We start from the raw sequence: 20,595 nt of genomic DNA on the forward strand, positions 1-20,595 counted from the left end.
ATTCCTGCTCCTGGAGGGAAATATTATCACTGGGGTGCTGAAATAGGATCTTTCCAAAAGTGCTTAAATATTCTCACGGTTATTTGGGTTTAAACAGACCAAATTATGGATTCATAGATGCCTGCAGGAAACCAGAGCACTTCCATAAACATTGAAGGAATGGACCATTCACTGTGTAATTTTCCCCCTCCCACTGTTTCTTAATTCCCAGGACACCAGTCTCTATCACAGTGTTAGGTGATGGTTTGAAAACGTTTGTAAGAATTTCTGTGACAGCTAGCAGTTCTACTGGGCAGTGCTTTGGGAAGGAACCAGTGGACTGGGCTTTCAAAGGTTTGGGTTCAAGTCCACTCAGGGGTGGGACTTCAAACATTCAATTATTGCTTCAAATATTTCTTGCGTTGCTTTCTCTGTTTCTTCTCTCTTCTCTCATTATGCGTACGTTACAACTTTTGTAATTATCCCACAGTTCTGGGATATTCTATTCTGTTTATCTCAAGAGTTGTTTTTTTTTAATTTGCTGTTCACTTTGGAAAGTTTGTATTGATGTATCTTCAAACTCACTGAGCCCATCAAAGGCATTCTTCATTTCTGTTACAGTGTTTTGGATCTCCAGCATTTTTTGCTCCTTTCTTAGAATTTCCATGTCTGCTGACATTAGCCATCTATTCTTGCATGTTGTCTACATTTTCCATTAGTGCCCTTAACGTACTGATCAGAGTTATTTAAGGTTTCAGTCTTATAATTCCAGTATCACTGCTATATCTTAGTCTGGTTCTGATGCTTATTCTGTCTTTTCATACTTTTTCTGTTTGGTTGTTTTTTGTTTGTTTGTTTTTGCCTTTTAGTATACCTTGTAACTTGTTGTTGTTGTTGAAAGCTGGCCAGGAAGTATTTGGTAAAAGGAATCTGAACCGGTTCCCACAGAGGTTTCTACTCCTGGGTTTCTGCTGTGGTATGTTGTTCTCTGTATCTGCCTGCCTGCAGTGGTTTGCCTCATGACCTCGGTTCTCTGACGGATATACGAAAAGTTACTGATTTCCAGTTTGTTCAGCTCTTGTCTTGTGATGGCTCCCAAGTTCCTTACACACCAGACCAGAAACTAGAAGTTTGATTCCATTCTTTCTGTGTTCTCCCTCCTCCCTCCTTCCTTCCCTTTTTTCTTTCCCTCCCTCCCTTGTTTTTTTCTTCCATTTTTCCTCCCTTCCTCTCTCCTGTGTAGGGGTCCCCTCCTTTTCACTGGGCTGAACTTTGCCAAAGTGGCCACAGGGCAGGTAACTGCACAGTGTTGCCCGGTTTGGGTTTCTCTGTTTTTTTTTTGGCAGGGGAGGGGAGCTGGCATCCACGAGTGCAGGTGTGGCCTCTGTGGGTCCTTGACCGTGAGTCCTGGTGTTTCAGAGTCTGCAAGTTCAGAGAGGCCTCCTGTCCCTGAACTTGGCTGTACTCTACTTATCTGGGCCGTATCAAGATGGCCATGCTAGGACCAGGTGATGGAGGCTGTCCAGAGATCCCCGGGCCCTCCTGCTCCTGTTGAAGGGCTGTCCTCAGGGTCCAGCTGTTGCTTATGTCAGCTCCAGCCATTCACATGGTCTTGACCTCAGAGGTGACGATGGCAGGTGATGCTGCCATCAAAAGGAGGGGGTGTTCTGACCTCCTAATACTTTTCCAGGGATTGAAGGGTGGTGGTCCTTGGAGAAATCTCACTACACCCTTCTTACAGCAGTTTTAAGGTGCAAAGGGCAGGTCTCCTCTGCAGCTGGTATGGAGATACTGAAAAGAGCAAGGGAGCAGGGGTCTGAGAGGATGGAGCGTTGGGCTGGAGAGGCCGTCAGCATCCCGAGGTGGGGGTGGGGTGGGGCGGGGCTACTCGGTGCCGTGGTCCAGTGCCCAGCGCAGTGCCTGCGTACAGGAAGTGAGCAGTGCGCTTGCGCTGAACAAATGAGGGAATGACGTGTTCATTCGGCTGAGCTCCTGTCTGCGAGCAGCTACCCAAGGGCAAGGCCAAAGTCTTTGATGCTCATATCTTGTCATTTTGCTGAGGGCCATATTTGACTATGGGGGGTACCCATCTGGCACAGCAAGGGGGCCAGCTTGCAAGTGAGCCAGACCCGCTATCCCGGGCACTCGCATCTCTGTCCACGCAGAAGTCAGTTCTTACGTAGTGATGCTCGGCTTCATGGTTGGGGGGGTTATTTTTACCAAGGACTCAGGAATCCTGCATCCCTTGAAGGATCTCTTGTGTCCTTCCGCCTGAACTTTGTAATTGTAAAGACACCCGTGGGCTGGGTATGAAAGAAGTGTATGTGATGCTTTTACAGATCAGCAGATGTCTGGGAGGGGTCCTGATGTCACCAAGCACCTGTTCTGGGCAGGCACTTTGCTTGATACTGGAGAGTCAAGTGAGTAAGATGGTTTCAAAGTAGCTGAGAATCCGGCAGGGCAAGCAGACAAGGAGACGCGGCAATGGGGCGAGATGGCAGGGGCCTCGCAAGGCATCCTCGGTGATGTGCAGACTTTCCCCTGAGGCAGTGGGACCAAAGCAGGTTGACATGTTGTTTGATTATTACTGTTGTTGTTTTGATTATTTTCTAGGCAGGGGTGCAATGTGGGCTGACTCCTGCTTCAGGAGGCTTCCTCTTGGTGGCTGTAGCTGGGTGACTGGAGTCGGGGGGCCAGGGAGACTGCTTGATAGTCCGCCAGACTGCAGGTGGCAGGTGCGGGGAAAGGGAAGGACGCTAGAGGGAATCTGACAGGTGGCACCGTGGGTTTGGGTGTTGCCCGTGAGGGGCAGGCAGCAAAGTCAATGGTGGGAGGAGCGGCCCATGCCTGTGTGTCCCCCTGAGCTGGGGTTTGTCCAGTAGATGAGTCCATTCTTTTCTCTCCACTTGAGGAAGCAAGTTTGCCACCAGCCGGGTTCCCCACTGTGGGGACGAACTCCCAGGCCCCAGGCTTCCCTTCACCCCCTCCTCTTTCTGTGTCCCTCTGAGCTCCATCCAACACACCATCCGCAGTGCCTGGCTCCGGGGTGTAGAGTGCTTTGTCCACACGTTTGGAAAAACACACCCACAGGAAACCGGTGCTGGCCGGCCCTGTCCCCATGGAGAGATGTCCCTTGCTGAGTACCTACTGTCTAGGACCTTCTCAACAGTGACAGCTCCACTTCACGGATGGGAAGACCGAGGCCCAGGGAACTCAAATCACAGATCGCAGAACAGAGTGACTGACTGGGATTTGCATCCATGTCTGCCTGCCTCTTTTCTAACTGCATGACCGCAGGCAACTTACTTACTGTTTGGGGCCTCGATTCCTCCATCCACAAGATGCGGGTAACAATAGCACCTGCATCATAGTCATTGGGAGGCTTAGATGGATTTGTCCTGTAAAAGGCTGACCGTGGTGCCTGATGAGGGGCATGTGCCTCGCTCTTCTTACGCCTCGTCTCCTGGAGGAGAGAAAGGTAGGGGAGTGTGATGGGCATCTTCAGTCTCTAAAGGGCCTCCTGTGTGGCGGGGGAGTGGGCTCGTTTGGGGCAGCTTCCAGGTGCTGGAAGGCACTAACGGCAGAAGTCCTAAGGAGGCCCTTTTTATTTGTGTGTCTGCGTGTTTTTGGCTTGAAATAGGAAGTGCATTCTAAAGTAGGGATGCCCTGGAGAGCAGACGTTCTCATTGTGGTGGCATCTTCCTGTCCCTGGAGGGACTTTCAAAAGAGGCTGGAAGTGGGCTTCCCTGGTGGCGCAGTGCTTGAGAGTCCGCCTGCCGATGCAGGAGACGCGGGTTCGTGCCCCGTTTCGGGAGGATCCCACATGCCGCGGAGCGGCTGGGCCCGTGAGCCATGGCCGCTGAGCCTGCGCGTCCGGAGCCTGTGCTCCGCAAATGGGAGAGGCCACAACAGTGAGAGGCCCGCATAACGCAAGAAAAAAAAATCCCACAGGCCCGTGAGCCATGGCCGCTGAGCCCGCGCGTCCGGAGCCTGTGCTCCGCTACGGGACAGGCCACAACAGTCAGAGACCCGCGTACCGCAAAAAAAAAAAAAAAAAAAGAGGCTGGAAGGCCATGTGTGGCAGCTCCCGCAGGGGAGTGGCCAGGAGGAGGTGACCTGTGGGGCCTCTGGGTCCCAGGGTCCCTGCTCACTGACCTTGTCTTTGTTTGCATTATTTTTTCATCACACAGTGAAAAGCCCTGTTTCTGAGCCACTCATGGCCTTCCAAGTACTGTCATAGCCATTGTCCCAGTGGCCCTTACCAGTGTGCCGGTGGGGTCGTCCTAGTGACCTGACCAGTGGGAGTCTGAGGCTGGCCGCTGAGCTTCCCCTGCCAGGGCCCGCAGTCTCTGCCCTGCCATCCCCAGGGCACAGCCCACACCCCCTTTCTCCTCTGCTTACCCCCTTCCTTCCAGAACAACCAGCTTTTCAGCAAACCCAGATGTGTGGCTTTTTAGTGTGTATGTGTCTGTGTGTGTGTGTGTGTGTGTGTGTGTGTGTGTGAGCCTCAATTTCCTCATCTCTTAATCGGGAGAACAACCTTTGCACTGCCTGCCCCTGGGGTCACTCTGTGGTTTGGCCGCAGTGAGGTGAGCCATGGCGGACAGCTGGTAAACCAGACTCAGATGGGGCTCACCTGCAGTGACTTGGGCGGCTCTGAACCCCTCTGAGCCCAGTTCCCTTGGTGGAACGATGGGAATGATGATCCCGTCAGCCTGTGGGCCTGCTGTGAGGGCACCTGCTCAGAGCCTGCCGATTCTGTGCTTCCCTTTGTTGTTAATAACAGGAATTCTGAAGCACCCAGGCCTTCCCGAGTCATTGGAGGCTCCAAGGAGCCTTCACAAGATGCTCAGGACCCCTTTTTGGGAATTCCGACATGGAGACTGGAGAGGCAGGTCTGCGCATCTCAGAAATGCTTTCCTTGGACATTCGGGGTTTCCCCATCCTCATTGGAAATGCTGAACTAGTGTGTGTGGTGTGTATGGGATGTGTGTTGTGTTTGGAGGGTATGTGTGTGGTGAGTTTGTGGTGTTTGGTGTGCATCTGTGTGTGTGGTGTGAGTGTGTGGTGTTCGACGCCTGTGGTGTGGTATGTATGTGTCTTTGTCAGCTTGGGCTGCTATAACTTAATTCCATAGACTGCATGGCTTAAACAACAGGCATTTATTTCTCACAGTTGTAGAGGCTAGAAGTCCAAGATGACGGTGCCAGGATGCTCAGGTTCTTATGAGAGCCCTCTTCCTGGCTTGTAGACAGCTGCCTTCTTGCTGAGTCCTCACAAGGCAGAGACTCTAAAGGCACTAATCCCATTCACGGGGACTCCACCCTCATGATCTAACTTTTTCCCAAAGGCACATCTCCTAATACCATCGCATCGGACATTAGAATTTTGACATACGAATTTTGGAGAGGGACATTCAGTCCTTAGCAGCGCGTATGTGTACTCGCTTCTCTGTGGTGTATGTGTGTGGTGTGTGCATTGTGTGTGTGCTTCTGTATGATGTGTGCATTGTGGTGTGTGTGCATTTGTGTGGTGTGTGGTGTATGTAGAACATTAACAGAAGCCACCCCTCCCTGTCACTAGAGGGACCCTCAGACGTTTGTTGGGTGCAAAATGTATAACCTGAACTAGAAAAGGAGGTCAGCACAGCGCAGGCCCTGTGGTTGCGGAGTCCGCGGCTGGGGGACTTGGCAGCAAGGGGCTTCAGTCCCAGCTCAGTGGGAACGGGTGGCCCTCGGTGTAGGGAGGAGCTTGGCAGGGTCTTGGCTCCGGTGGCCCCTGGGATGAGAGGGTCCTAGGTGAGGGGTCAGTCAGCCCGGGCAGGGGAGCCCAGCTGCTGTGATGAATGACATCATTGGCCCGGCGGTGGGGGCCACGGGAGCCGAGGGCACCCCAGTGAGCTGGGGCTGGGCCCGTGGGGTCCGTGTGGGCTGGTGCCCACCCCACAGCCTCTGCAGCTCAAGGCAAGCTCTGCCGACTGCCAGGTGGGCTCCGGGGAGTGGGGAGTTCTCCTCTCCCCACTGGGCCCCCTCTCCCTGTGACCCCAGGCAGGCCTCTGATCTGTCTGGGCCTCAGTTTCCCCATCAGTAAAATGATTCTGTCTCCTGTGGCGGCCCCAACCCTGCTGGACTCATGGTTCTGGATGGTGGCTGAGAGTCAATCTGGTGAGGTTTGGGCTGCAAGGACACCCTGACCCTGCCTGTGGGGCAGAGAGGGCTGCCGGAGGAGGTGTGGCCGGAGTCGAGTGCTGGGCACAGTTAGGAGGTGGCCCTGTCAGGCAGGGAGAGGCACGGGCTGAGGACTGCAGGGGACGGCAGGTGTGGCCCACAGGGGCCACACCACTGGCTCAGGCCGGGCAGTGGATCAGGGCCCAGCACAGAGGGCTGCTTTCTGTGGCCATGGGCACTGTCCCCTGCCTGTTGTCAGCAGGGAGTGGCGAGGAGGGTCATCCCACTGCCCCTGGAGCCTGGTCGGGGGGGGGGGCAGACAGTGTGCAGGACAGGAGACAGGGGAGGCCACAGCCTGGCCAACGGGACGGCCAGGGCCTTGGGAGGAGGGGACACCTCTGAGAACTGGTGGGAACAAGGCTTGGTGGCCGGACACTGATGGTCAGGAGCCCCGGGGTCAAGGTGAGGACCGAGCCGCCACACAGAGAGCTTGGAGCAGGGCCCAGGGAGCCGAGCGCTGCCAGATGTGCTGTTCTGTCATCATTTCTAAGACGTGCCAGCTCCGGGCTGCTGGGGTCTGTCGCGGGATGCAGAGGCCCCGGCACCGTGGCCGCAGGCAGCCTGCTCTGGGGTTAGACGTGGTGCCAGCCCTGGCGCCCACACCACCCCTGCACGGCCCGCTCCACTTCATGGCTCGAGAGTCCTGGGTGAGGAGAGCACAGAGGTTGGTGGCGGAGCTGGGCTGAGCGACTGAGCCCAGCTCCTTCTGGGTCCTCTTTATAGCCCTGAGCCCCCGAGCCCAGAATGCGTGTTAGGAAAACCCGACTCAGCTGACTTTATTTATTACAGCTCATGAGCTTTTTTTTTTAACTCCCGCTGACTATCTTGCACCAACACTGTATAATAAGGGTCTGGACAGGTAGCACCTTATTAATTTGCTGTAATTGGAGAATGCGGTGTCCTAAGAATGTTAATATTTTAGGTCTTGCAGGCTTTTTAAGTATTAAAGGTAATACTGAAGGTAATACAAGTAATTATTATTTTACTCTCTTATTTTTTGGGGGGGAAGGTATGGTAGAAAAATCTTTGCTCTCTTTTCATTCTCCTATCTGCGTGTTTGCCTTTTGCAGAACACCGTCTGCCAGTTTTTAGTTTTCCTTCTGCTCTGGGCTGGGAGAACAGCGCAGCTTGCTAGCACTGTGTGTAAATCATGAGATAGTAGGCTCTGAGTGAGGGACAGGGGATTTGCCTGTGGTGTGGCGTGAGCTGGCTTATTACTGATGTGAAAGGAAGCAGGGAAGGAAGCAGGGCTCGGTGCTGAGAAGCTGGCTATCTTAAGTCATGAAACAAAGTGCTGAATGTGTCTCATGAGCGTTTTTCCCTTCATGCCCAGTGTATTCCTTTCCGGTGTCTGCCATAAAGAATTTCCACAAATGGAGTGGCTTAAAATGACAGAAATTTACTTTCTTACAGTTTTGGAGGCCAGAGTCCCAAATCTGGCGGTGTCAGTGGTGTCGGCAGGGTGCTGCTCGCTCTGGAGGCTCCAGGAGAGGACCCCCCGACCTCCTCCAGCTGCATCACTCCAATCCCCCCTCTCTCTTCACACGGCCTTCCCTTCTGCGTGTTCTCTGCTCTGTGTCTCTTTCAAAGGCGCATGTCACTGAATTTAAGACTCATCCTCATCGTGGATGATCTCATCTTGGGATCTTTAACTTGATTACATCTGCAAAGACCCTTTTTCCAAATAAGGGCATATTCCGAGGTTCCGGGGAATAGGATGTGAACATGTCTTTTGGGGACCGTCATTCAGCCCACTGTAGTCCTCATCAGCCAAAAGCTGACCCCTGTTGCTTGGGACCTGCTGCCCAACCAAGCATCCTCAGAGTTGCACTTAAATTCTGTCCAGGGCCAGCATCACCAGTGCATGGTGTGGTTGTAAAGGCCATCAGAGGGCTTCACTCTTGGTTTAATGCTCAGTGTCATGGTCATGAAAAGCTGAATAGTTGAAAAGCTGAATAGTTTTTGTTTTGTTTTGTTTTTTTGCGATATGTGGGCCTCTCACTGTCGTGGCCTTTCCCGTTGCCGGACGCGCAAGCTCAGCGGCCACGGCTCACAGGCCCAGCCGCTACGCGGCTCACGGGCCCAGCCGCTACGCGACATGTGGGATCCTCCCAGACCGGGGCACGAACCCGTATCCCCTGCATCGGCAGGCGGACTCTCAACCACTGCGCCACCAGGGAGGCCCCTGAATAGTTTTTGAAACAAGACCCTTGCATTTCCATTTTGCACTGGGCTGCACATTCTGTACCTGGCCTTGACTCTGTCCATGCTCTCTAGGCTGCATGTGGTCTGGCAGTTTACTCCCCTTGTCTCCCTCTGTCAGTGACCTGGCTAATACTTGATAGAGGTCTCAAATACCCTGTTTACTATTTCTTTCCAACGCCAATCACAATCCAGAGTTATTTTATGTATTCATTTCCGTAGTTGTCTCCCTGGCTAGAAAGTTCTATGATGGCTGGGACCCTGTCTGGTCCTCCATCGCATAACAGGGCTAGCGCAGGGCCAGTGCTGAGTACGACTTCTGGAATGCACCTTCTCGGCTCTTCTCTCCCTGTGGTGTGGCACTGAGCAGTCACATCTCCTTGCTGAGACTCTCGGGCTTCTTTGTCAACATGGTGCTGTGCCGTGTTCTGTGGGGTGACAGAGGTGTAGCATCCAATACACAGTGCTACTAGCTGTCACTAGGGCCTGATTTTAATGGCTTTGGCTTTGACACCGTGTGGGCTGTGAGGGCAGCCCTACCAAATGGAAGGTCTGGGGTCCCCCAGGGAAATGTGAGTGCTGGAGGGGCCGTTAGCTTATCAGGGCATCCCGTTGGCCGCCTGACCAGCTCAGGCCTGGCCAGGCAGACACAGAGGCCTGGAGGACCGCAGAGCACCATGCTTGGCTGTCACCTCCTCCAGGGGCTGTGCTACTCCCCCAGGCTGGCTTGGGCACCAAAACCGGGCCCAGAGCTAGCAGTTCTGGGCAACCAGTGCTGTGCTAGTCCTTGGGGTGGGGAGGGAACCACTAACCTTTAGGGAGTCTGAAAGCTCAGTTTTCAGAGTGTGGTCCTTAGACTCTGCTCCTGAATCACTTGGGTGTGTGGATGAGACATCCAGGTCCCCTGGGCCCCTCCCCACAGGACTCAAGCTTTGAGCTCTGTGGTCCCCCAGAATCCTGCCTTTGAATCAAGCACCAGGTTGACTGAGGCTCAGTCACACTTGCAGATCGAGGTCTATAGTTGCTTAGATAGCATAGTCTCATCTTGATGAGGCCAGGACTGGACCAGACAGAGCTACTCAATGAGGGGTGGTCACCTGGGAGCCTCACCTGGGAGCCTGGGAGACATGCAAATCAGATTCCTGGGGGTGGGCCCAGGACTCCCGTCTTAACAGGCTTCCAAGTGATTCTGATGCAGCCCCTGTTGGAGAAGCCCTAGGTCAGTGTTGTGAATGGTGCGGCATCTTCGGGGTGAGCAGGTGCCCGGATCAGGGAGGGAGGCATCAGCAAACGCTGCCTGCCATCATGCTTGAGTGCCCCAGGCGAGGGGGCACCAGCCCCTCTCTCTCTGCCTACCTGGCTTCCTTCCTCCCCCAGGATCCCAAGTGATGGTGGTTTACGCAGAGGAGGAGCTGAGCCCTGTGAGACTGATTAGCACGGTGGAGCTGGGAGCGGCGCCTGCTGGCTGGCGGGAGTGAACACAGGATCTCAGCATCTCAACCTGAGAGGAAGCATGTCTAAGAAAGGCCGGAGCAAGGGCGAGAAGCCTGAGGTGGAGATGGACGCGGTGCAGATGGCCAACGAGGAGCTGCGGGCCAAGTTGACCAGCATTCAGATCGAGTTCCAGCAGGAAAAGAGCAAGGTGGGAGGGACAAGGGCCTCCTGGCTCAAGTGAGGGGTGGGCTGTGAATTCCCGGTGGACAAATTGCCCCCGAGGTAAGTGTGAAGGGTGTGTCCCAGGGCTGGGGTGGGGTTGGGCACTCCACCTCTCTGAGCCTCAGCTTGCCTCTCTTTAAAATGGGTATAACATCAGTGGTGGTACAGAGACCACCTGGATGCGAATCCTGTCCGCTACCCCCCACCCCCCCGACCCTCCCCGACATTTGGCTCTGATCTCGGACAAGTTACTTCACTCTCCACACCGTAACTTCCCTCACCTGCAAGATGGGATCATAACAGTACCACCTGATGGGACGGTGGGCAGGAGTAAGGATGTAAATACATATATCAATACGTAAAGCAGCAGTCTCCAACCTTTCTGGCACCAGGGACCGGTTTCGTGGAAGACAGTTTTTGCATGGACAGGGTCGGGGGGAGGGGACAGGCGGTAACGCAAGCGGTGGGGAGCCACGGGGAGCGCCAGGTGAAGCTTCGCTCGCGTGCCCGCTGCTCACCTCCTGCCGTGCGGCCCGGTTCCTAACAGGCTGCAGACCGGTACCGGTCCACGGCCTGGGGGTTGGGGACCCCTGACATAAAGGGCTTGATTTGGAGCCTGGCTCTGTGATGGGAGCTGTTTTGCTCTCGGAAGGCAGGTATGAGCTTTGGAGCCAGTCAGTACGATGGGTGCCAATCAAAGTGTTGACGTGATGGGCAGCCAGTCACAGTGGGACGAGCCCAGGCTTTCTAATCATGCAGACCTGGCTTCAGACCTCACCTTGACCCCTGACTGGCTTCACGATCTTAGACAAGTGACATAAAGTCTCTGAACCTCCGTTTTCTCACGTGTAACATGGCATCATGATAACCACCCAGTTTAAGGTTGTCTTAAAGATCTTAGGTAATGTAAGCAAGAAAAGCCCATCCAGTGCCTGAGCGCTGCCCCAGTCCTCTTTGTTGGTGTGGTTCTGACCTGGGTGGTTTGAGGGCAAAAGCAGGCAGGGTGGAGGTGCTCTCCTAGCAGGATGGAGCCGCCATTCGTGTGAGAAGAGGGGGACGGGGTATCGGCTTGCTCCTGGGGGGCCCGACTGAGGGGCTGGCCTTATACCCCAAGCTGTGAAGGTATCCTCCGGCCCTGCCCATAGCACCTGAGGGAGGGGAGGGACTGCTTGGGGGATGGCAGCAGGTATCTATCTGGTTGAGAGCTGGGACTCTGGCAGCAGCTGCAGTGCTGAGCAGGGTCCAGCTCCTGGGTGGGGAGGGGGCTGGGGCTTGGTCCTTGGCTCTGACCCCAGCTCAAGACAGCTACATGGAGAGCAGAGGCAGAGTCCCCAACCTGGGGCAATGAAGACTGGGCTCCTGGAGCTTGGGGACACACGTGCTGCCTCCCATCCCCAGACACTCAGAATCCCAGGGCCAGTGCAGCCAAGGTCTTTCAGCACAGTTGCTGGTGGTGCCAGCCTGTCCACATCCTGTCCAGCTCAGGAAGGATTTGCCTGCCAGGATCCCCTGGGTTGTCAGCTGCACAGCTGGGCCTGGAGGGGCTGACCAGGCAGTAACAGCAGCAGCTGTGGTTATGGGGAAAGCCACACAGCCAACGTCATTCGGCCAGGTCTCCGTCCCACCTTCACCACCTAACTCGCCTTGAGGCCTTGGGGCAAGCCAGGTAGCTGCCTTATGCCTCAGTTTCCCTATCTGTTAAATGGGGACATCTGATGTGTCTGCTTCCCTGGGTTGTTTAAGGAATGAATGAGAGAGTCATAATCGGGGCCTGGGCACTGCCTGTCACATGTAGTTACTCAGCGGTTGGCAGACACTTACGCGTCTGCTACACAGGCCACATCAGGTACCTTAGAGGGCCTCCTGACCCTCATAGTGACCTGTGAGGTCAGATGTGGCTTTCCCCACTTTATAGATGGGCAAACTGAGGGTTGGAGAGGAGAGGTGGCTGGGCTGCCGTAGCAAAGTACCACAGACCGGGGCAAGGGTTCAACAACGGAGATTTATTTCCTCACAGTCCTGGAGGCTGGGAGTCTGAGATCAAGGCGCAGGCAGGGGTTTTTCCTGAGGCCTCTCTCCTTGGCTTGTAGTCAGCCGCCCTCTCCCTGTGTCCTCACATGCTCTTCTCTGTGTGCATCTGTGTCCTAATCTCTTCTTGTCAGGGCACCAGTTGTATTGAATCAGGACCCACCCCCATGACCTCATTTAACTTAGTAACCTCTTTTAAGACTGTCTCCAAATACAGTCACATTCTGAGTGTCTGGGGGTTAGGATGGCCACTCAGGAATTTGGGGGGACACAGTTCAGCCCATCACAGCAGGTGCGCACAGTCACAGGTCACACAGGTGTTGGCACTGGGTTGGAAGCCAGGCCTACAAGAAACCCAGTCTGTGCCTCCCCAGGCACCTCCTGCCTCTACGTGCCCTGGCTGCCCGTTTGCTCAGTCCAGCCACCCCGTGGCCCTGCCGGGGGGCTTATCCAGGCCACCACTGGGAGAGTTTCTGTTCTCAGAGAATTCAGCAATGTGCTTACTGGCTGGTATGAGAAACATAAGTGTAAACTTTGTGATTGCGTTTAACTGCTGTTTCTATATGATCTCATGATAACTGTGGCTGATGTATTTACAGTGTTGTTACTTTAGCAGAGGAGTCCCCATTGAACACCGCAGGGCGAGGGCATGTGGGGAACGTACCTGTTGGTTCATCCACACATTCATCGAGCCCCCAGCCCCCTGCCCCATGCCTGTGCTCTGGGCCTGGGCTGGGCGTTTGGAAGTGACTCAGAAACGGCCTGCTCTCAGGCAGGCTGGGTGCTCAGATAGATACTCAGGGAGCTAGCCGGATGACAGTACTTGGCATGTTGCACCAGAGATTTTAGGAAGCCACGCAATGGTCAGAGTGGCCCGAGAAAGCTTTGCAGAGGTGGTATGGAGCTGGCTCTGAAGGATTTTGCTGGCTGGCACAAAAGGGAGCAGGGCTCACACCGTTCCAAGTGTCCGGCATCACCTGGGAGCATCCTCAGCACCAATCAGGGTGCCAAGGCCACTGGGGCAGAGTCCCTGACTTGTTGAGGCCCGTGGCCTGGAGTGGGTGGGGGCAGAGAGGGCAGTGGTCAGCACATGGGCCCAAGCCAGGCCATGAAGGTTCCGGCTGCTGCCCACCACTCACCAGCTGGTGATTCATTCGTTCTTGCAGTGAGCAGCCCACCCTGGTCTGGATCTACACCGGGCCAGGGACTAGTCCAGCTACAGAAGTGAATCAGGCTTCATCTTGCCCTGCAGGGGCTGCCAGCTGCAGTGGGTAGGCCGGGAGAGTTGGAATTTGGGTGTGATTTGTGTGGTGATGGAGGGAATAATGCAGGGCTCTGGGAGCCCAGGGGAGGCCCTGACCCAGTCGGGGAAGCCTTCCAGGTCTCTTGGAGAATGGAGGGAAGGTCACGGCACAGAGACCAGGCAGAGGGACCAGCTAGCTTAGGAGCCAGCACCCACGTGGGGGAGGGAAAGGCCAGTGCCCCAGAATCGCGGCCACCCTCATGCCCCAGGGAGTGGATGCTGTCATTCATTATTTACAATACTGCCAGGCCCATCATCCTTTCATTCTTTCCTTTGCTCAGTCCATGGCTAGCTATTGAGCACCTACTGTGTGCCATGCTCTGTCCCAGAAGCTGGGTTGCCCTGGAGATCCTCTCCTGGAGCTAGTATCTAATGGGGGAGGTAGGGAACGAAGGCCAGGAGATTAGCATGTAATATTTATTCCATAGTGAAAAGTGCCAAGAAAGTAAAGCAGCAGAAGCAGGTGGAGAGTCGTGGGGCTGCAGTGGGGGTGGCTCTTTTGGGAGGTGGTCAGCAAAGGGGTGCTGCAGGGGGTGGGAGGGCAGGTCCTGCAGAGGCCTGGCTGGGAGCATTCCAGGCAGAAGGGCCAGCTTGGGGAAAGGCCGCAGGCGGGAAGGTGCCTGCATGTCTGAGGTACAGCAGCCAGGGACGTGGCTTGAGCTGGGTGGTCAGGGAGGAGGACCGGAGACCCATCAGCCGAGGTCAGTCCTGTGGGCCGGGGAGGACTTGGGCTTGTATGCTGGATGCCACAGAGCCCTTGAGGGTTTTTTTGGGTTTTTTTGGTTTTCTTTTTTACATGTATCAATTCCGTCATTTATATCACTATGAACACTATTTTACACTTTGGCTTATAATCCAATACTACTTTATTTTGTTGCTCAAACTGTTCTAGCTTTGGCCACGGGAATCTCTTTCAGTTGACCCCTGTGTTCCTTTGCACCCCATCATTGTGGCATTTATTTATTAATTTATTCTTGGGTACACCCTTACTTTCTAGTCCGGTAAGGTGCTCCAGGTTCGTCTTGTATATTCCCTGCCCCAGTCCTAGAGCCACTCATTTCTCCAAGGAGCCCTGGTCCCACTTATTAGAGAATGGCATGAGAAACCGGGATCTGGGCACTGGGTGTGCTCACCGCTGCTGGCATGTCATTGCTTCTAGGCTTAGCTGACAGAGCAAGGAAGTGTATACGTATATACTAACCGTGTATGTATACATATCTAAAATATTTCTAAATGTAGCATCTATATGTATATTACGTTAAACATGAGTTCTTACTGATGTCCCCAGGCTAATCCACTAGCACCTGGATCCTCTGGCCTCCTCCCCTCGCTCATCTGTCCTCCCTCCAGCAGGGAGGGCCTGACCCCACCACCCATTTACTTAGTTATTCAGCACCCTAGTGGTTTCAGAACGGTTAACCCACACCCTGTGGATTCAGAGGGCAGTGGAGGGAAACCTTCTGACGTGTGTGTTCAGAGGCCTGTGCTGGCCGCCGGGAAGGACTAAAGGGCGAGTGTGCGGGGGCAGAGGCAGGGCGATGGGTGAGAAGGTGACTGCCACGGTGTGGCAGAGGTCTGCTGCCGCTGGCTTGGACCAGGGTGGTCGCAGGGAACGGGGAAAAGTGGTCTAGGCCTGGAAGTGGAGACCAAGTGCTGACAGATGGGCTGAGGCGTTGGGGAAGGAGCCGAGTGGAGGCTGACTTCACTGTGCCCACTGGGGCGCTGGCAGTGCTGCCTCAGAGTTCTCCAGGCCAGCCCCTCCCACCTAGATGCCTGCCCTTTGTTGGTCACTTTGCTCTTGCCACATTTAGAGCCCAGATGCTGAGGCAAGGCTGGTAAGGGCCCCTCTCTCCTGCTGCACCTCTGGACTTGGGGGCGGGGCACAGCTTGGAGGCATCTGGCGAGTCAAGTGGCACATGGCTTTCGTAGACCTGCTCCACTCAATAGAGTAAGGAGGGGGTGCTCTGTGCCCACCAGGGGCCACCCCCACCTCACTGTGCCACACCTGGGTCATGGCGCCTGGGCTCAGCCCTCAGCTTTTCTAGGCAGAGCAGGTGGGACCCAGCAGGGCCTTCTCCCACAGCCCATCCACTGTTAGCCTCCCTGCCCTACACACGGGTGTCACCTGGCCCATCTCAGCTGGCCCCCTCTGCCCCTCCCAGGGGCAGGCCCGGCCTCCCCCAGGCTGCCCTGCACACACCTCTGCTCACGCTGGCCACATTCCTCCTTCCTTTACTGCCTGGGACCAAACTTCCCTTTATCCGCTCATCCGCTTTCAGCTTTCCTCCTCCCAGCGGTCTTTAAGGGGCAGCTGTTGATAGCCTTGTTTCACAGGGAAGGATCAGGAAGCTCTGGGAGGTTTGTATAGTCAGGGTTCTTCAGAGAGAAAACCAGTAGGAGAGAGAGATGGGGAGGGATTTGGTTTTTTTCAAGAAGGTGGCTCACATGGTCATGGAGGCTGACAAATCTGAAATCTGCGGGGCAGATAGGCTGGAAATTCGAGGGAGCGTTGATCTCACAGTAATGAGGCAGAATTCCTTCCTCGTCGGAGGACCTCAGTCTTTTCTCTGAAGGCCGTCAACTGACTCGGTGAGGCCCACCCACATTATACAGGGTCATCTGCTTTACTCCAGGTCTACTGACTTAAATGTTAATCACATCCTTAAAAATTCCTTCACAGCAACATCTAGACTGGTGTTTGGCCGAATGACCGGGTACCACAGCCCTGCCCAGCTGACACGTAACATTAACCATCTCGAGGTTAAGTAATTTGCAGAGGGAAATGCACTCGTCAGTGCAGACTCGGATTCCGACAAGATCCCATCCCTTTGACTTCAAATCACCGTCAGCATCCCAGAAAATTAGAACAGTGTTGCCTCCTTAGAAGGAGAATGCCAGAAGCATTTAGTTCCTCCCTGGGGAGATCATGTTAAATATTTAAAGTTCTGGCTTCCTGGCACTCAATCCCTTAGGAAGAGGCCAATTCTAGCTCTTGGGTGAGATGAGCCCTCTGACAGGTCCGGTCCTTGTTTTATTTCTGTGATTATGCATGTTTGATGTAAGGAGACATCGATCTTGTATCTTTGCCTGGCCAGGTTTATTTGCTCCTTTCCCTGCTGTTATGAGTAAGGATTTATCAACCCGAGTGACATCGTAAAACTCTTCACCTAAAATTAATTTCAGCACGTTGGGGTTCTATAGACTGTGGTCTGGGGGAGATGTTGCCACCTTGGAAGCAGCTCATCCATGAGAGACACATGTGTTTCTGTTCTTCGGAGATTGCTGTAATTTAGAAAACGAATGGGTTCCTGTGGAATGTGTGTAACTGTGTGACATTTGAAATAAAAAGATCGAATAAAGCCTTTTGGAGTGTTTGAAGAAGACACTCCTTTGGCATATTTTACAAATAATGTTTTGTTTGCTGAATAGACGAAAACCTTCTGGTGGGGTTAGCAGCCTGGCACCTGCAGAGCACTGGCCCTGGGGCCAGGCGCCTGGGGGTGAAGCCTGGCTCTGCCCCTTGGCAGCCCCTCATCCCAGGCAGGTCACCAGTGGCGCATCTCTGATACTCGGCTGCCTTGTGGCAAAGCAGTTACCTCTTTCCTGGCGCTGTGAGAGCTTCATGTGGGGCGGAGGGGCACAGAAGCCCCCAGCCCGGGCAGGAGAGCCACTCAGCAGTGAGGGCACCTCCAGCCCTGCCCCTCTCTACGTCCACCTGCTCGGCCTCCTCCAACTCCAGAGTTCAGGGCATGGGCACTGGAAATGTGCTTCTGGTTTACAATCTGTCCTGCTCTGATGAGACAGATGATTTCTGCGCGGCATATTTTGTGACTGATAAATTGTCCTTCCTCGTGAATCTCCAAATTGGAAGGGATGTCAGAGCCTTACTCTCGTCTCCAACACCCTCAGATGTTTTTCCACGGCTGGGAACATCTCAACAAAATAGTAGGGAAGACTCTGCGTGGGACTGGTGGAGGTGGCGGGAGGGGGAATTGGAGTGCGGGGACCGGGGGAGGGTCTCAGGGGCCTGTCGCACACGAAGGGACACGGGGAGGTGGCGGCGGGCCTGGCCGGCTCCCCCAGCCCGGACCCTGACTGGCTCTCCCCCCACGGCTGCAGGTGGGCAAGCTGCGCGAGCGGCTGCAGGAGGCCAAGCTGGAGCGCGAGCAGGAGCAGCGGCGACATACGGCCTACATCTCGGAGCTCAGGGCCAAGCTGCACGAGGAGAAGACCAAGGAGCTGCAGGCGCTGCGCGAGGTGCTCATCCGCCAGCACGAGCAGGAGGCAGCGCGCACGGCCAAGATCAAGGAGGGCGAGCTGCAGCGGCTGCAGGCCACGCTGAACGTGCTGCGCGACGGTGCAGCCGACAAGGTCAAGACGGCGCTGCTGGCCGAGGCGCGCGAAGAGGCGCGCAGGGCCTTCGACGGCGAGCGCCTGCGGCTGCAGCAGGAAATCCTGGAGCTCAAGGCGGCACGCAAACAGGCGGAGGAGGCACTCGGCAACTGCATGCAGGCCGACAAGGCCAAGGCGGCCGACCTGCGCGCCGCCTACCAGGCGCACCAGGACGAGGTGCACCGCATCAAGCGCGAGTGCGAGCGCGACATCCGCCGGCTGGTAAGTGCGCTGCCCTCTCCCCCCCCCACCGGCTCGCGTGCGTACCTGACCTTCCACACGCGCAGCCCATCCTCCCTGCACACATGCACCCTGCTCCCTCTTACGCACAAGCAACTTGTCCTCCCTGCACACACGCAAGCCCTCCTTCGCACACACGCAGCCCATCCTTCCTTGACGCATGCGCCGTGTCCTCTCCACAAGCAAGTGCCCCAGTCCTCCCTCACGGAGCAGTAAATGCCGAGTTTTGGGGACCCACTGTGCTCCAGGCATGGTTCTAGACCCTGGGGTTCCAACAAAGCCCCTGCCTGGGCGTGGAATGGAAGCTTTGGCAGGTCTCTCCTGTCTGTGGAAGACACCTAAGAAATTTAAGGACTGGAGGCAGAAGGACCAGGTGTTCTTTTTGGAGGCCTGGTCCAGCTGTTCATCCCTAGACTGGTCACCAGTCAGTGACAGAGCATCAGTTCACAGCTTAACAAGCCAGTACCAAGAATGGCAGAAGAGATGCACTGATTTTAAATGTCTAATGTGTAGAAAATCTAAGCACATACTGATAGTAAGTTCTCAGAAGTATTCCCCAGCCCCTTTTCCCTTTGGGTGTGTAGGGGCGGTGTTATCACATAATAGGAAGAGAAGGCTTTGGAGACAGTCTCTTCTGGGTGTGAATCCAGACTCCCTCACTTGTTAGCTGTGTGAGCCCAATCAAGTTGCTTACCGTCTCTAAGCCTCTGGTGCCTCACCTACAAAAGGAGGAATAATCACATATCTGTTACAGCATTATGAGAATTAAGTTAACTAAAGCATCTATCAGCAGCTTATAGTTTGTGTAATAGGAGACATATAAAATATGTTCCTCTGTTACAGGAAATTTATATTTAAGGTAAATAAAATGGGGAAAAAAACAAGTATTTGCACAAGAGACAGACGAAGCTTAATTTAAAACGAACCAAGGACTTGGTGTCTGTTTCCATTTCAGTGCCAAACAGAAATATCCCCAGCTCAGGTAGTCTCAGTGTGTGGGGGCCACTTAGGAGAAGAGAGTGAAAAGAATAAATGTCCATTTCTCCAGTTCTCCACGCATTTGATAAATGTCCCTTGCCAGACAGGCCTCTTGGCAACGTGTTCAGAAAGTGGCCTGCGTTTTGTTTCTTTGTCAGCTGGATTGGATTATAAATGCAAGAAGGCTTCCAGGCTTCCACTTACACATTTAACATGCCTCTTAAGAAACAGTCAAGAAGAAAAGGCAGTTATGGTCAACGTGGGACACGTTGGTCAGCTATTGGACACATTCTTTAGACCAGTTAGGATTAGGTCTGAGAAGACTCCCCCCAGTACACAGGGGCTTAAAATCTGGAAGTTATTTCTCTTTCATATACAAAGTCTGTAAAGTGCTCCACAGAGTAGGGTAGGCCACAGGGCCTCTTACCTCTCCCCTCAGAAGGGGCTCTGGGATGTGGCCATGGTCCTCATGGCCCCTCATGCCATGGAGTGCCAGCCATCACATCTGCATCCCAGGTTGGCGATAGGAGGGCAGACGAAGGAGGGTATGGTCTTCATTTAAAAGCACTTTTCTTTCTGGAGGTTCTATGTACCTCCACTTCCATCTCTTTGGCCAGAAGTTACTTGCTCAGCCTCACCCAGCTGCAAGGGGAGCTGGGAAATGCATGGCAGCTCCTAATAAATCCTGGTATGGCACTCTGTTCATTTCCTAGGGCTGCTATAACAAACTCCATGGCTTAAAACAACAGGAATTTATTCTCTCACAGTTCTGGAGTCTAGAAGTCTGAAAACAAGGTGTCAGCAGGGCTGTGCCCCTCTGAAGGCTCCAGGGAAGAATCTTTTGTTTGCCTCTTCCAGGCTCGGGTGGTTGCCGGGAATCCTTGGCATTCCTCGGCTTGCAGCTGCATGACTCCAGCCTCTGCCTCCACATGGCCTTCTCTTCCCCACGTGGCTGTGTCTTGTCGTCTTCTTATAAGGACACCAGTTACTGGATCTAGGGCCCACCCCAATCTGTTATGATTTCATCTTAGTTATATATGTAAAGACCCTATTTCTAATAGGATCGCATTCTGATTTTCCTAATAGACATGAAATTTGAGGGGGACACCATTCACCCAACTACAGGTACCAAGGAGGAGACGAGAATGGATCTTGGGGTAGCAGCTCCTTTTTCATTCTTTGATGCTCCAAACTTTGCAAATGAAGTGGAACTAACAGAATTATTCACAAATTGGTGGGTTCGCTGGGAGCTGGCTAAACTGAGGTTTTCACTGAGACAAGTGTCCTGATGGATGTGACTGCTGAGAAATGATTAGATTCTGTGCCTCTGGGGCTGAGAGAGGGCATAGTGAGGGCTTTGCAGGGGCCGACCTGAGTCTGAATCATGGATCTGCTTCTGACTAGTGTGTGGGCACATTCACCTCTCAGGGCCTCAAGCTTATCTGTAAGATGGAGTAAATAATGTCTACTTTGAGGGTCTTTTGAAGACTGAGAGAGAGAGAGTGTCTCTTAAGTACAAATGTAGTCCCGAGCTCACACTAGCATGTAAGTAAAAAGTGATAGCCATCATCCAGACTGTTGTTCTTTCCC

General features: G+C 54.1%; 1 protein-coding gene across 1 annotated transcript in view; it reads left to right on the forward strand.

Annotated features, from left to right (window-relative positions):
* The window catches only part of JAKMIP1 (janus kinase and microtubule interacting protein 1), a 134,391-nt gene that overhangs the window by 50,372 nt on the left and 63,424 nt on the right, over positions 1 to 20,595 (forward strand). Inside the window, exons 2-3 of the mRNA XM_007462458.1 lie at positions 9,786 to 10,050; positions 17,515 to 18,009. Of these exons, the coding sequence (XP_007462520.1) occupies positions 9,922 to 10,050; positions 17,515 to 18,009 (624 nt within the window). The 5' untranslated portion in view covers positions 9,786 to 9,921. The remainder of the gene's footprint in view (positions 1 to 9,785; positions 10,051 to 17,514; positions 18,010 to 20,595) is intronic.

Source organism: Lipotes vexillifer, unplaced genomic scaffold (genome assembly GCF_000442215.2).
Source record: "Lipotes vexillifer unplaced genomic scaffold, Lipotes_vexillifer_v1.1 scaffold1824, whole genome shotgun sequence".
Classification (NCBI taxonomy): Eukaryota; Metazoa; Chordata; class Mammalia; order Artiodactyla; family Lipotidae; genus Lipotes; species Lipotes vexillifer.